This window comes from Glycine max, chromosome 14 (assembly GCF_000004515.6).
Source record: "Glycine max cultivar Williams 82 chromosome 14, Glycine_max_v4.0, whole genome shotgun sequence".
In the NCBI taxonomy this organism is placed as follows: Eukaryota; Viridiplantae; Streptophyta; class Magnoliopsida; order Fabales; family Fabaceae; genus Glycine; species Glycine max.
The window spans coordinates 3,960,471-3,977,675 of NC_038250.2; the positions used below are offsets into that span (position 1 = coordinate 3,960,471).

The 17,205-nt window shown below is 31.0% G+C and overlaps 2 protein-coding genes across 3 annotated transcripts; one reads left to right on the forward strand and one right to left on the reverse strand.

The window, feature by feature from the left end:
- Positions 1-149: 149 nt before the first annotated feature.
- Positions 150-3,621, forward strand: LOC100803162 (transcription termination factor MTEF18, mitochondrial). 2 transcript variants are annotated; one of them, XM_014767087.3, is made up of 2 exons: positions 150-1,914; positions 2,588-3,621. In XM_014767087.3, exon 1 carries the CDS (start codon positions 158-160, stop codon positions 1,898-1,900), a length of 1,743 nt encoding a protein of 580 aa, XP_014622573.1. In that variant the 5' UTR covers positions 150-157; the 3' UTR covers positions 1,901-1,914; positions 2,588-3,621. The 2 variants fall into 2 exon arrangements, with proteins under 2 accessions (XP_014622573.1, XP_040865181.1); XM_041009247.1 differs by having other exon boundaries at positions 154-1,914; positions 2,685-3,621.
- A 338-nt stretch (positions 3,622-3,959) lies between these two features.
- On the reverse strand, positions 3,960-6,643 carry LOC100804416 (GDSL esterase/lipase). The gene is made up of 3 exons (NM_001255199.3): positions 6,199-6,643; positions 4,889-5,378; positions 3,960-4,488 (listed from the first exon to the last, which is right to left on the reverse strand). Exons 1-3 carry the CDS (start codon positions 6,586-6,588, stop codon positions 4,292-4,294), a joined length of 1,077 nt encoding a protein of 358 aa, NP_001242128.2. The 5' UTR covers positions 6,589-6,643; the 3' UTR covers positions 3,960-4,291.
- Between the last annotated feature and the right edge of the window lie 10,562 nt (positions 6,644-17,205).

Genomic DNA, 17,205 nt, shown 5'->3' on the forward strand with positions numbered 1-17,205 from the left:
AAAAAAGACTAAGTAGGATGAAGGAAAAATATATTTAAGTTTTTTTAATTTGTTTTAAAACACAAAATTACATTGGACTCCTTGACCGAACGCCCTAATTTCATTTGATGCTTTTATAGACTTGTAGTCTTCTTGATTCTTTTGTTATCTCTCTCAAATGATTTCCCTGTTGAATTTAAATGGCTTCTATTTTTCCCACCACGCCATGCTTCCAAAACCCCTTTCACAAAAAACCCCATCTTCCATTTCTCTCAAAGTTCGATGCTTTCGAGCTTCTGAACCCATCCCTCTTCCCTCTTCTTCTCCTTTAAGTTCCGTTCTCTCGTCACGTTCCCCCAAACGTGTCTCTCGCCTCTTGAGGTCCGAAGCTCAACACGCTCTAATGGATTACATGCATTCCACGCGTGGCTACACTTTCTCCGACGCCGAGTACATCAGCGAGAACTCACCACGTTTTATTGAATCATTGGTCTCAATGATTGACGACAAAGATGATGTTCTTCGGTCGTTGGAAAGATTCCTCAGGTACAACCCCATTAACGAGTTTGAACCGTTTTTCGAGAGTTTGGGAATTGACCCTTCTGAGTTGTATTTGTTTCTTCCCCATGGTATGTTTTTCCTGGCTGATGATCATGTGCTGCTTCAAAATTTTCATGCTTTGTGTAACTATGGGGTGCCAAGGAATCGAATGGGGAAGTTTTTTAAAGAGGCAAAAGAGATTTTTGGGTATGCTAGTGGGGTGTTGTTGTCAAAGTTAGAAGCTTATGAGAATTTGGGTTTGAGGAAATCAACTGTTGTCAAGCTTGTTGTTTGTTGCCCTTTGCTTTTGGTTGGTGATGTGAATTTTGAATTTGTTTCCGTGCTTGATTGGTTGAAGAGAATTGGGATTGAGAGTGATTGGATGGTGAATTACTTGTCTTGTTCAAGGACATATAGTTGGAAAAGAATGCTTGATGCCATGCTGTTTCTTCATAAAGTGGGTTATTCCGAGGAACAAATGCACAATTTGTTTAGGGAAAATCCTAAGTTGTTGTTGGAGGGTTTTGGGAGGAAAGTGTACTTAGTTTTTGGTAGATTGCTTAAAGTTGGTGTTGAGATGAATGTGGTTTATTCTTATTTTGTAGAGTATCCCAATATCTTGTTGAATAAGTGTGCGAACGATATGTTGAGAGTGATTGACTTTTTGGGTGCTATTGGAATGGGAAAAGATGACATTACACACATTTTGTCTAAGTACATGCATCTCCTGATTACACGTTCCTTGAAAGGTCATAAAACTGTTTGCCAGGAGTTAAAAGTTGGAAAAGCTGATTTGTACCAAATCATAAAGGATGATCCATTGAAGCTAATTAGTTTGGCATCAAAACAGGAGCAGAAGGGCAATGGAAAGGTAGATAGTCATGACCCACGTAACTATTTGGAAAAGACAACTTTCTTGCTGAAATTGGGATACATTGAGAACTCTGAAGAGATGGCCAAAGCATTAAAAATGTTTCGAGGGAGAGGTGATCAATTACAAGAGAGGTTTGATTGCCTGGTAGAAGCTGGCTTGGACTATAACAGTGTGATTGAAATGATAAAACGAGCTCCTATGATTCTAAGCCAGAACAAAGCTGTAATTCAAAAGAAGATTGATTTCTTAAAAAATGTTTTAGATTACCCTCTAGAAGGTCTCGTGGGATTCCCAACATACTTTTGCCATGATTTGGACAAAATTGTTGAAAGACTTTCAATGTATGCATGGCTGAAGGAGAGGAATGCTGTAAATCCTACATTAACCCTGAGTACCATAATTGCATCCAATGATAAACGCTTTGTAAAGTACTTTGTGAATGTGCATCCTCAAGGTTCAGCCATCTGGAAGGGCTTAAAAAGATTATCAAATAAAGATAAGAACTAATAGCTCCATTTAAGGTATTCATTTTTTACCTTTGTTCAGTTTACTTCTTATACTCAGATCCTCCCATGTTTTCACACATTGTATTATCCTGTTTTTCTATCATGCATTTCTTTTCTTTGTTTCTTGACTTTAATCAAATGGTATCCTGCATGCAATCAATGCTTTTGATTTGGATTTTGTTAAAAACCTCATTACCTTGAAAAAAAATTGGCTTATGTTTTATGCTATGTTGTTGTGTTCATATTTTTGGGTGAGATAGATGTTACGTTTTGTTTTACTTCTGTTGCCATGTTCTATGTTATAATTTTGAATATTTTTAATAGATAATTTACTTATTAATCTCTTATTGTTATTTTAATTGATTAGAATCTTTCATATAACATGCTTCTATTTTAAGCCTCGAGGCTTGCCAAAATGTTCTTTTTGCTATTGTAAGATTTGTAATAATTGAAACAAATTAGGTCTATTTTATTGAATTTCCCTTTCAATCATTTGCCTCTAAACCTGATTGTAAACTGTATGCATACCACTTTATCAGTAATTTTGAAATACCATATTTTTATTATAAATTTCAACAGTTGCACATGCAGACACATGGAACACTATGCACTTTTATATTAGGTTGGATTTGGAGCTTTAAATTCCAGAAAATTTGTTAACACCTTATCTGGCTGGTTTGTCATGCAGCGCTACCAATGAATGACCTGTGTTTTGACCTGGGGTCTTGCTACACCTGCATCATGTCCTACAACACTGATCTGAAAACACTGTCCATTGCTTGTAGGACTTAGGGAGCACTGGAAGTATGGACAGTTGGGATTTAACCAGAACAACACTGGAGGATAATCTGGATAACAACTGGATAATATGGCTTTTTTCAAGGAAAGACTACTCAGTTGACCTCTCTACAGTTTGGTTGATTTAGAGAAAACAAGAACCCCAAAGTCTGCAACAATGAGAATCATAACTAGGAGATGGTGTTTAGAATTTTGGAGCTTCATCCAAATGGAAGTAACTTGTGTATTTGTCTTATCTATAGAATCAACTCTAGAACATGCTCCTTGCCTAGTTAGATGGGTGATTCCTCTGCTGGGATGGATTAAGATAAATGTTGATATCAGCTCTCTTAAATTTTGGTGTCAGTTTTTTATTCCTTGATGAGAATGTAAAACTAACTCTGAAATAGGAGATTCCCTTGGTACGTTGCCTGCTGGAGGACATGGTTTCTTTATGTTGTGAGGAAGAAAGGAAGAGCCCATCAAAAGAGGAAATTATGGGAATCCCAAGTGATCCTTTTGGAACTAAAACATCATACTTGCCTACAATATCTGATATGTAAAAGCAATGGAGAAAACATTCTGCAGATCATAATATCTGGTCAACAAGAGGTTAAGCTACTAGTGTTCTCAGGTTCGAACTAGCAAGAGTATGCTTACAAACACAGCTAATGTTGATGCTGAAGTTGCAATGAACGATGAGAAGGATATCATAAATAAAATTATCTTTAGTTAATATGAGATTTAGGTTTTTTCAAATATGTTGGAGCTATCTAGTTTTGGCAGTTTGTTCAAAGCATGAATATGGCTGACTTATGAAAGTGCGAAAATTGGCTTTATTAGTTTCATAGTTAGGTGTTAGTTGTACTAATTATTAAGTGATTGTGACTTTGAGGAAATGTTCATGTACCGTTTTGGTTTTTAAAGAACATTTACATTTCAAAAGCGATAGGTGCCCTAGAAATGGTGTCTAATTATTAAGATACTGATAATGATTAATAAAGAGTTAATATGGTGTTATCATTCAGCTTATTTGTGAAACGGGGTTTGGATGAATTTATTAATTTTAATAAATGGTAAATCGGTTTTTTTGGTGTATAATTGCAGTTGCACTAAGATTTGAACCCATGATCTCATTCATTCTATTTCAATTCCTCACCACTTGGCCTACCCTAGTGGGTTTATGGTAAATTGATTGATTAGGTTTAGATAATCTCTGAAAAGTGAATTTGGCAATGAAGTGGGTATTTGATTTTGGCCATAAATAACTGCAACCAAAGAAAAACCAGAAAATTCTCTCTTGGAATTTGACATTTCCAAACCATGGATAGATATTACAAACTATAGACCCAACATAATAGGACATACATATGGAGGACACCGAATCTAGTAAAGTGCCTAAAAAGTATAAATACTATATATATATTGTTCTAAACAAAACGACTTATTTCTAATTATCAGCACATTATATGGTGAATGTGCTGTATTGACATTTTTATATATGTACACATCGACATGCAGTCATTCATAGAAAGCCCAAATGGCACTTTATGGCGAATGTGCAGACATGAAGAGATAGCCGTACATAAATAAAATTTCACTAGTAGCTATTTGTTTATTGTAAGAATTGATATAAAACACGCAGCACCACGTACTTTGCAACGATACTATTTGTCATCTCAGTTGGATGAAAAGAGTCCCAAAACACATATTTGGAAGCATCAGTGCAACTGAACATTTGGCCCCTGCTGCATGCATAACCCATCTCAAACATTCCAGTAGCACAACATGCCACTGAGGTCGATTCAAATCCTGAAGAGAAAAAAAAATAATGAATTAGTGCACATCATGATTAATTTGTATAAAATATTAAGAGATGTGCACATTAACTAATTAGAAATTTTTGATATGAAATTTAAGATAATTATTTAAAAGTCAACAAATTTATTATACATGATATCTTACATGAGAATATAAAAAAAATTACATTGCCAATGCATATTTTATTTATTCATATATTATTGATTTTATCATTGTTATTTTTAAAGACAGAAGTAATATATAAAATCAAGAACGAAACAGTGGAAAATTGTAAGGGGGAATAGTGAATTTTATTTATTTATTTGGGAGGGTCCAAATTATCTGAAACAGAAAAGGGAGAAAGAGACAACGATATCTGAAAAACATATATGCATGGTTTAGGATAACATACCATAAAGTTGAGGTCTTTTTATGATGTTCAACATAATGTAATAAGGATTAGAAAACACCAATTTGAGTCCAGGGAGCTCTTGGTTTAGCTTAATGGTCAAATTCTTGAGCTTATCATTGAACTCCAATGCTATGTTATTGTATCTGGCAACACAGTCATTCCCACCAACAATATTTGTGGTTCTTTCAAGTGGCAAGCATCCCATGGGAGGTAACCCTCCTAGCGAAATCTTCCTAGCACCAAGACCATAGAGGCTCCTTATGAAGTTCTCAGCTATGCCAGCCAGAAAAATTTGGTACTGTTGGGGTGTGTATTGAGATGCTCTACCAGGCATGGTGTAGTAGTTCTCTAGGAAGTCATTTGTTCCAAGACTCATGAGGTGTAATGCTTCAGCTACGGTCTCCTTTGCTTTGCTTTCACCAAGATATGCACTCAAATTCTTTTGGTATCCCTTGTAGTACTCTAATTGCTTCCATAGTGGTATCACAGACTGCAACCAATATCATGGTTTGCATAATTATATCTTTGACAATGGACTCATAAGCTTCATTTTTAAATTTCAGATTTTAACAAAAAAAAAATAATGAAAAAAAATAAAGAGGAGAGACAACATATTAGTAATTATTTTTAGTTTTTCCTATTTGTTTGACGGAGAAGAGAAGAGAAACAGAGGAGAGGCAAAGAGGAAGTAGCAGTGCGGAGATAGCTGAAAAGATTGATAAAAAATTATGTGATGTAACCCTACATATGTACAATCTTGTATATCAAATTTAAATATATTCTTTTGAAAGTGACATTATTTTTTTAGATTAATTTTTCACAAAATTACTTTTTTATTAGAATTCATTCTTAAATTTAAATATTTTACATTAATTATATGTATTTAGTCGTAAACTTAATTATTATTATGTAAAATATATCTTCTTATCTTATAAGAGTGAAAACAAATATAATCAATAAGATTGAATTCAAATATTAAAGAGAGGTGTTTCATAAAAAAATTATATCATAAAAATTGTGATATATTTGGACGAGAGAAAAGAAAAAAAAATAGGTGATGATACTTTTTTAATTAAAAAAGAAGTAAAATAATAATAAAAAGAACAAAGTTGATCTCTAAAAAACTAAAAATTTATTTTTGTTTTAATTTAAATTTCAAAATTTTATCTATCTCTGTTTATTTTCCTTTGAAGCAAAACAAGGGGAAAAAAATAAGTAAGCCAAGAAAAAAAAATAGAGATATTATTGAAAAAGTAAAGCATGCATATATAGTTCCATTATATATATAGGTTGAAAAGGACATGAATTACCAGCACATCCGAGGTTGCATTATCATAACCAGTTGCTGCAGAAGCAAAAGTGACCCCACTTGCAAAATCTGAAATATTATACTTAGGATCCAAGTATGCTGGCACATAAGGTTTCAGACCAAAAGACTCAGATATAAAATCCGTCGGTATTCTCCCATTGCAAAACCTCCCAGTGGCTTTTCCACCTTCAAAGTCACGCCCATATGGCTGAAAATTGCTCCGTGCAATGGTGGGGATGAAGTTGTTGTTGCCGGCGTCGACGGAGGAGTCGCCGAAGACGATCACTGCTGAAACCTTGGCACTAGTCTCGGCCACTAGGGAGAGTAAAAGAAGAACCACAATGTGGGAGCATAGAAGTAGTGTTGTTGTTTTTCTTTGCCCTTCTTCCATTATTGTGTGAGGAGTGTGTGTGTTGTTGTTGTAGGGTGACTTTGGAGTGTGCTAGGGAAGTGAACTTGTGAGAAAATAAATATTGGTTAGGACTATTAATGGAACTTTGATCTTTTGGTGTTTGGGTGAAGAAGTTGTTGGAAACCATAATTGCCAAGACAAGATCACAGTTCTATGGATGGGACGAGCATTCAAGGTGGGGTAAATGGTTGTTCACATTTTTTTTTTTTAACGTATATAAAAAAAAAATCACTTCTAAAATAAAGGTTAATTTAGTTGATAAAAAATATATTCTTCTCTCATAATAATATGAGTTCGATTTTCGTTATAAGAATTTTATTAATAAATAATTTATAAATATTTTTTAAACACTTCTTGAATCTTAAAACTTATCGTATTCTAATAAGTTATCAAGATTAATTCACTTAATTTTTTTATTATAAATTGTTTTTATTTTTATTATTTTCTGGCCATTTAGAAAATTTATACAAGAAATTGAGAAAATAAAACTTTGTTAGAAAGTAAATTCTTAAAATAAATAAAAAAACAGGCAAAAATAATACATAATATAAATTTTATAATAGACATTAACAAATATATTGAGAAAAAAATAGCTAAATACCAACCAATCCTAAATATGACGCGTGTCATGTGAATGTCGACCCCTGAGAAAAGATGGACTGGTGCAATGTATATCATAAATTAAATCTTATAATAGGGGATTTTACGTGATGAATTCATGTGAGTGGAAAAATAAATACAAACATATTAAATGAGATCTTACAAATTTCTGCTAGACCCTACAATGTATTGATATTTCTCTCATGACACCATGTACAAGACTACGATTAATAACGTTCAATTCACACGAAAATGTCTTAAAATCCGCAAAGAATAGAACACAAATGCCAGCCTGCCGGGAGCTAGGGGATAATTGTACTACCTAAACTAGATGCACGAGGATGACCACCCAACGTACAAAATTTGCAAAGAGTTCACTTACATACACTATACATGTCACAATTTGTTAGAGCTAAAATTTTTGAAGATCTAGATCGGGGCACAAGTAAATTATATATAAGTATTTATCCCAAAATTTTAATTAAAACACTATGTATTTATCTTTATATAGAGCAACTTGAAGGTTTCATAGTATCAGACCAAGAGCCTTTAGTGTGTTATTATTTGAAGTAAAACTTTTATGGTATATATGAAGCAAGCTCTAAAATAATGGTACAAAAATTTCGAGCTTTTTATGTTCTAACATAATTTTTAATTAGAAGACTTTCGGAAACCTCTACTTTTGTGAAAATCTATAAAAATGGTGAGTCCATGATCATACTAAAAATGAAGTCACTCGTTCTCAACAAACCATTGAGCAAATATTTGTCATAGAAGATCTTAGAGTATAATGAAAAAGATTCTTGGAATACAAAGTACTATATAGATCGTTTAAGAAGAATATTATGGATGTCGCAATGAGTATTATACATTTTTATGGTCCCGAACGTCCAACATTTAGCGTGATAAAACATTGCCTAAATCAAGAAATAATAGTTAATGCATGTCTTCAAAACTATCCCCCAAGGTCCAAGGAGAAGAGGATTAAACTGAATTATTTGTCATATATCAAAATTTATTAATTTTTTTTTCTTTTTGGTCATCCTTCTAGATTGTGTCACACCTTGTCAGAAAGAGGAGTCAAAATTTGGAGCTGACTCACCGTGCAAAACCATAAATAAGTTCGTGAGTTCAAGTTGTCCCACTTCCATTGCATGAACCGATCTTGTGGATTGATGAATTACATTCAACCAAATTCGTATATTAATAAATTTGAAGCATATATCATCCACCAACAAAATCTAGTAAAAGCAGTTCTTTTCGATTGGATGTCTTAACTACATATATATCTGGTAGTATATAGCTGCACGAGACCGCAATCACCACATTTTCATATCCTTCTATAAAACTTTCAGGTGACAACTGACGAATTTTTTCTTGTTAATTTTAAGGTCGTGATATATCCGAAAACTTGGCAACTATTTGTAATTAAATATTATATCATTTTTTATCCATAAATATTAATTATTAATTTTTATTAGCGGATGATTTGAATTCATGACTTATCTCTCTTCCTTCATCATTCTTTACTGTTAAGTCATCTTTATATTTTCTATAACTCTTTTGACAAAGAAAAATTTTAAATTTTTTTATATTTTTAAATATCTTATGTATTTTCATGATTCATGTTGCTTATTAATTTGTGCATATTATTTAAATTAAAAAGTAATTAATAACTTAACATATGTTTTACTTATAACTGTATATAAGTAATTTAAAAAAATGGGTGGATTCCTGGTAAGTTTCTTGACCCCAACGTAAATGAGATTGGATTTTAATTACTTTTAAAATTGATGTTGAACTTTTTATAATTATATATATCTCATTACCTTCTTTTATATATAAAAGTTAATTTATTTTGATAATTTTTATTTTTATACTTTAAAAAGTTTACTATGGACTAGCTTATTGGCCTACGACCCATCAAGGACTAGATTAGACCAAGAAAAATCCTGCCCATCATAAAAATGACTTGATTCAATTTAATTTTTGTTATGATAATATTGATACTAAATATCTATCAATTTTACTAGTAATTTGACCAAGTCAGTTCAACTCAACCTAAAAATACATTAACATGTGATTGACACGAGTTCAAATGGATCGAACGGGTATAAATTCACAGTTCTAAATATTAATGGCTGGCCAAAAAAATATCAGATAATCTAATACTACTATACTTACAAAATCTATAATTAAATATTATTAATTTAAAAACTTAAAAAAGTATCATATAAAGATTAATCCGACCATGCCACCTAAATGATAATTTCTCCTAGTTGATACATACAAGAGAAAAGAGACATTGTTCGAATCTCACATTCCATATTACAAATGCATGTTTGACTAATTCCAGCACCAACTACCACCGAAAGAGCTAGAATAGTATGAGAAAGAGACAGAGAGACACGACGGCCTTATTAATTAGGCAGCCATGTGTAGTTGCAACCGCTGAAGGGGCAAGTTAGTTCCTGATCAGCTCTTGTCCTATGCCATTAATTCAATGCTACTCAACGAGAAAGGAGGTGCCACGATTTATGTATATTGCTCAATAAATGAGACCTTGCTCTCTCTTTTCACAAAAGAAACCACTCACAGTAACTGTGTATCATTAATCATGCATAACTCTAGTACTAGTACGTATGCAGGAATTATGCATAACAATCTCTAACTATATATATTCTCCAGAGTGACCACAGTTAATAAATTAATTCATGAATATATTACGTGTACGTGTACAAACAATTACATGAAGCCTTTACATGATTTCATCAATGTTACTTTCATTTACAGTGGACTTTCTGATTAGTTATTTTGCCGTTGGTGGTAAAATAGATATATAGAAAAGAATGAGGAATGATTTGAATTTTCAATGATTTACAGTGGACTTTTTCTATCGATAATACTGATAGAGAGAAGTCATTGATAATTTGCAGGGTAAAATTAGGATTTTATTTAAGAGTTTAATTTTCATATATAGTATTATATATAACTTTAAAAGCCATCTATTTTTTTTTTTTTGCATTGCTAATCAATTAAAAATAATCTTAAATATAATTTTTAAAGTAATTATTATAAAAATTAGTTAATAAATTTATCATACATAATAATTATCAATTAAATTATCATATACAAAAAATCTTTATGATATCACTATATCCTAATTAAATTTTATCTTAAATATTCACACACAAAAAAAATGCTATCCTAAATAATGTTTGTAAGTAATGATTCCGATTAATTAAGCTGAAAACATTGTTCTCCAAAGTGGGATCAGGGATCCAAATCAAGCATCCTCAATTTGTAAACCAGTACGTATCGTATGAATAATTGTCGGGTAGATGCACTAGTTTACTAGCTAAGATATAGTTCAAATCTCACATTATATTTTTACTTGAATGGCCAAACAGTACGGACCCTACCTTACTACTAGAAGGTGCTATCTATGTTTACCGTTGTCATAATTCTAAACCATAGCTTTGTTTTAGCCTTTTAGAAGACAAAAATAGGGACACTTCGGGGATTGCTGTTGTCCTTTTGAGCCATTAGAATACTTTGCTTTTTTTTTTTTTTCCTCTCTTTCAATTTATATGATTGAGGGGCCATGTAAATATAATGAATCTTATTTTTAATCTTTCAGCATTGGCAAATATAATAATTTTTGTTTATAATCCATATTATTACAAAATATAATATACTTTTACTTGACATTAAATTTTATCTCTCTATTCTTCTAAATTTTTATTAGCAGTGAGTTATAGACGTAGGATTTATGACGAAATTTTTGTTAACTCATAATAAAGCAAACTTATTTATGATTGCATGTGAAGCATTTACTTACTATTGCAGGAACCAAAGTTAAAAGAACAGGTGGAAGAATATACACCTTTACATATGTAAAGGTATTTTTATCTATTAACTATTATTTAATAATTTCTGCAATGGAAGGTTTGTTTTATATTGTTCATAAATATTAAGTATATTATTTTACGCATTTTTAAATTTAGTGGACTAATTTTTATAGGACTCAAATATTAAAGGAGTAATGTGCTTTTCCTTTTGGGGGATTATGCAGAATTTTCAAATATATATATTGGTAAATATTTTTTTTATAATTTAAAATTTGTAAAAAATATATTACTTATATTAATTCTATTTTTACAAAATAAATTATTTGTTACGTTTGTTTTGATACATGTAAGTTGGTTTCTAATAATACAATGGGTCTATATATATCTATTCCCTTCTCTCTAAAAATACACGCAAGCAAAAAAATAATTTGGTTTCTTTTTCTTTTTTTTTATAAAAACTTATTTTTAAGAGCAACAACATTATGTTTAGAATGTTTGGGAATCCTTTCAGTACATGATGTCGTATTTTAGGGAGGAGCACAATCGGATTTTCTACTAGTACATTAAGGATGTTTTGTCTCTAAGAATAACGTTTGCCTGTTTAATACAAGCTAACAAAACTTGAAATATTTTTCTGCATGTTTATTATATTATATAGTACATGGTTGATTCATGTTCTAAAATTATTTTGTCATGTTATTTAGTTTAAGACTTTATATTTTTTTCTCATTTATTTTAATTTTCTAATCCCGTGTGTATATATATATATATGTTTTGATGAAAAAGATTCTATGGTTAGTTGGTAAAGGGTGGGTTCTGTATTGGCCCATATCTCTTTCAAATAGCTTTCTGTAAAATGTTTAATATATCTTTACGCGATCCCGAATTGCTTTGCATTTCTATCAGACTACTTATAGATAACCTGTACATATACACGGGCAGCATACTATTGGAAATCAAAAGAGTTAATCGCGGGAAAAAATTTGGAAAATTAGAGTTAGAGCACGTTAACAATTCTCTTCTTTTTCGATAACACGTTAAAAAAATTCTGACGACATTCAATCACAAATTTTTAAAATATTCAGACTTAATTCAAAATTGCCAAACAGTATAAGCACCTCAAAATTAATTTAACATTTGAAAAAAAAAAGAGATAAATAAGTCATCACTCATATGCACGAAAATGTCAACAATTCCATGTAGCTGCACATGGACTTCTAGATAACATTTATATGTATAGGAATCTATCACTATCCATATAATTCAGACATCATATAACGACCAGAGTCTTTGCAAGAAAATATTATTTTTTAGGGGAAACATAAATTGAATTGAATTATTAGAGAAATCACGAAACACATTGAATAGCCAGGCCAAGGATAGGTAAACTTATACCCTCGCCAATGCTATTAATTTCATGATCACGAAGTAATATATTTTTTAATATTTTTTTAAATATACTTTTTCTTGTTATTTAATTTATTAAAAATTACAAAATTAAAAGAGATAATCATTTAAATATGATATAAAATTTGTCTAATTTTATCACTTTTAACTAATAAAAGAATATGTTCAATGTGTCACTCTTTCTAACATTTTTCTAAATTCGTTCACCTCGGAGCGTGTCCCTTCGGATCAATTTGCTATGCTGAACTCTTTCCACTATTGTACTTATAAAATGTACAATGAGTTTGGGTTTAATAGAAGAATGAATGAAAAATATAAACCTAACATCATTGTTGCTGTTGGGTTTGATCATATTCATGAAAATTTGTGAGAAATTATTCTTATATTTTTTTTAAAAAATTGTCTTTTTATATTTTTAAATAAATTATATATTAAGTTATTAATCACGTTTTGATTCAAACAATATATAAAAATTAATAAATAAATAAAATTTAAGAATCAAGTTATATTTTATTTAAATATTTAATTTTAAATTTATTACTTAATAATAATAATTATTATTATAATCATTCACCTATAAAAATAATTAATTTATATTTTAAATAATTAAAAAAATCCTAACTCTAACACACGTATGCACAGGGGGGCAGGTTAGAGGGTAGAGTTTACACTCAACTCCAACCTTGCCTTTTCAAGTTAGGAAAATTTCAAATCCCACTCTAATTAAAATGAATTTTTTGCCTCAATGTTAGGACAAGTCATACAGATACCACCAAATTCATATTTAATTATCATAATCAGACTTAGTTATAAGTGATTACACATTTCAGCAATGTTATAGGTTTTCATTAAAGAAATGAAAGAAATTAATGAATCCATTAAGATTAGTAGTTTAGAGTTTTTTTTATATATATATAATTGTTCCTATCTAATAGTCATCTCTATTTAATTCAAGTTAAGATGAATGAACCTATTTAAAAAAACTAAAACGCTCTTAACATTTTTTTCAAGACCTAAACCTTGTTTATTTTTTAAAAAAAACTACTGAAATGACTAATATGTGAATATATATATATATATAAAGAGATATTAAATTACATTAATGTAACTTTGACAATTATTAAATTATTTTTATAACTTGATATAGAATGTTTTTTTTATTTAATCATTGAATTATATCAACATATTATTAATATCATTTGTGTCAATTTTTGTCAAAATTAAACAACAAGAACGTAATTAAATTATTCATATTTAGTATATTTTAAAATATTTGATTTTAATCTATATGAATAGGTATCAAATGATTTTGAATTAATATGAAATTTGTATATATAATTTATGTGATAGAAACTTTTAATCAAACAATAAATTTTTAAAAAATATTATTTAGTTAAAAATTATAGAAATGTATAATAATTTTCAAAGTTACATGCAATTTGTTCTCTTTTCATAATAAATTATGTTTATGTTACTACATTTTTGGACGGCTAATAGCACTTTTTGCCAGCAATTGCTTCTTGTACCCCAAATGTTTTAAAATTCCCACATTACCCTTCTTTTATTACAGAATGGTCATTTTGAAAGTGAATAGGTAATCCATAAACCTTTTTCAAAATAGGGTGACAAATATATTGGTTAGCAAGACATGTTTGAGGTGAATTGTGAGGGTTCAAAGTGTAGCAAACCTATTAGGGTGAAAGTTCAGAAGGACACAACATTAGAAGCGTGAACAAAGAAGGGTCAGTGCTACTTGGTTCCTTCTTCATTGCAACGTCGATGATGCTAACTTTGACTTAGAGAGATTTCTTTCTTTGTCAATACATATTAGGTTGGACTTGTAGAAGAAGTTAAGTGTGGCGGTGGTGTTGGGTGGAGGTGGGTGGTTGTAGTGGTGGTGTTAGGGTGCGGCAGTAGTATACTATTGGGTGGTTGGTTGGAGGTGGGATGCAGGTTTGACAGTTAGGATTTGCTTGGGATAGGCAGGGATGCCTGATGAGGGTATTTTTGTCTGACTAGGTCTTTTTGTGGGTGCAGGAAGCAAAAAAGGGGATGCAGGAAGCAATTCCTCTTTTTGCATTTTCCTTGTTGGACCTCAAACCAAGAGTTCGGTTGTAATTGTACCTGTTTTGAACTTTGGGGCCTGCGAATTATTAAATGGGTCTTGTCTGGGGTGCACTATCCCTACTGCCATTTCCATCACGTGGATCAAACTTTTTTACTCAAAAGTAATGTACCCTTTGTATGACTACTGAGATATGTTAAAGGGAAATTAAAATTTAACTCTAAATTAAATCATATTATTTTCTTTTTGCATAACTAAAACATACGAATTATTATTCTAATCTAAACCAATTCATATTCCCACAGAATTGGAATTGAAATTATAATTTAAAATTACAATTTAAAACTCCATGCGCCAAATGGAATCTAAGTGATCAATAATGTGTTGGCAATTTGTTGAAGAATGTTTTGTTCCACAGGTTTTAGGGGAGCGTTTGACATATTTAAGCACACGTGACAACCTTTCAGTGACAAAGTAAGGTAAGTATAGGAGAGGAACTAACTAGCTCAGTTCAACGAAAATAATGTCTGTTGTACGTTCTTGTCAGCAACCTACAGGTATTGCTAGCGAATCCTTAGATAGTGATAGTATAAAATGTTGCTGCATGCAAACGTAAAAAATTCCTTAAACTCACGATCGAGGAACTTTTAATTATGATGCTTCCACAGAAAGAATGGTAGGACTTAGACTCCTTAATCTCTACTTTGTCTTCGGTAGAATTCTTCTTATATATGTTCATGATGGCACCGGAAACACGCACTTAGATATAGATGTCTCAGGTATATTTCAATTTTGAGGTGATTTGTGTAAATTTTAATGTTTGTAAGATTAATAATTATAGAAACTAATAAAATATTAAAATATATGATTCTCACAAATAATAGATAAATGGTGCACATTCTTATTTCTGGTATACTTTGATTCCTTGAAAGAAAAGAGAAATAAGATTTTTCTTCCTTAATTATTTTGTCTTTTTACGTACTTGAGATTAGAGAAAATATTTTTTAAAAAAATAAGACCTTATTTTACGTTAATGAATATTAATCTTTTTATAATTATTATTCCCATCAAATAATAATTATCTTTAAAAAATTTTCTTATTTAACCCAACTATAATTTAATCCTTAATTATTAATTATTTATTTATTAGTCCAAAGTAGAGCCGGCTTTGTATCCTTAAAATTAACTTTATATAAAAGTAGTTTAATTGATATGAATGTGGATGATGGTTTCTTGGATTCTGCCTTGCCTTTTTCGGAATCGCCAGAGTTAGGTAGTAGTACTCCTTTAAAGTAAGAATCTAGGCCTTTGAATTGGTGCTAATTCTAAGAGTTTAGCAAATTGGAAGCCTGATATTCATTCTTAATTTGAGGTAGAAGTTGGGGTCTTGGAAAAGTAAACATCTCTTTTTTGAGGTAGCTATATTAAGTTTTATGAATTCTGTGTTGAGTTGCCTGTAACTTCTACTACCATGCCAAGGAAGGTTTTAAATATTTTGACTCGATTTTGGGTGGTAGTGACTATTGAAGATAAAAGAAAGTTTGCTTAAGTTAGTTGGAAAGTGATTTTTAAGTCCAAGGAATGGTTAAATTTACCCCACTTAGCAAAATGGAGGTGGTGGTTGCTGTCTGAATCAGATGGTTTTTTAGATAAATATTCTTTGTTCCAGGTATGGGTCATTTTAATGCTAGTTTGACAAATTTTGTCAGAAGTTTTAATTGTGAATATTCCTCCTTTTGATGCTGGGATATACGTATATTTCCAAGCTGAACAGTCATGACATTTCTTTTGGTTGGTTTTCCTCTTGTTTGGAAAAGGACTGGTTGTGGTACCTATAAATGTTAGATTCTAAGACGATATTTGGTTGGGAAATGATAGCTTCGAAGATCTATTCCCTAGATTGTATCGTATTTCCACTTTTAGGTGCAAGGTAATCAAGTTCAAGGATTTTGGGAGGTGTGGTTTGTTGAATGTTGGGCTTGGTTGTTTAGTTGGAGGAGGTTTCTATATTCTTTTAGGAGGAAATCTTGATGTTTGAATTGCTTGACATATTGAGGTATGTGGTCCTACCTAGGGATAAGTATGACATGTGGGTGTGGTCTTTGGAAATCTGTGGGAATTTTTCATCTAAATATGCACATATGTGGATGCGAAATAGCTTTTCATACTTATTCAGCTTTTTTTTCTAATTCTGAGTTGACCTTATTTAGAAAGTTTTGGAAATGCTATGCCCCTTCTAGAGTCTTAGCTTTCTCTTGGCAAATTATTTGGAATCAAATTCTAACCAGAAGTAATTTACTCAGAAGGAATGTTATGGTTGTCTAGCAGGACCGATCGTTTTATGTTTTTTTGCCTTTCATAGTGAAGTACTACACATCAATCTCATCAAGCTAACATGTACTTTGTTTCATGAAGTTTTGTCTGCTGTATTCTCATGGTCGAGTGTTAATTAATTAAGGTTACTCTTTCTTCAAATATTTATGAATACTATATATTTCCCATACGCTATCATTTTTAGGCATGATTCCATTCTTAGGCTTTTGGATCTAATAGTGGCTAAATCTTGGTCTTGGTTTTCTTGTACATCACTATATTGGGTGAGACACTTTTTTCCCCCTGATTGGGGTGTAAATTCTTTAGATTGCTTTTAGGAAGGAGTGCAAAACAAAGCTT

What these genes read in the sequence shown, in the direction of transcription:
- LOC100803162 (XM_014767087.3), top strand. Translation starts at nt 158, where the DNA reads ATGATTTCCCTGTTGAATTTAAATGGCTTCTATTTTTCCCACCACGCC.
- LOC100804416 (NM_001255199.3), bottom strand. Translation starts at nt 6,588, where the DNA reads ATGGAAGAAGGGCAAAGAAAAACAACAACACTACTTCTATGCTCCCAC. An exon ending in ATGCAACCTCGGATGTGCTG is followed by an intron (nt 5,379 to 6,198) that starts GTAATTCATGTC and finishes TATTGGTTGCAG; the next exon opens with TCTGTGATACCACTATGGAA. An exon ending in AAAAAGACCTCAACTTTATG is followed by an intron (nt 4,489 to 4,888) that starts GTATGTTATCCT and finishes TTTTCTCTTCAG; the next exon opens with GATTTGAATCGACCTCAGTG.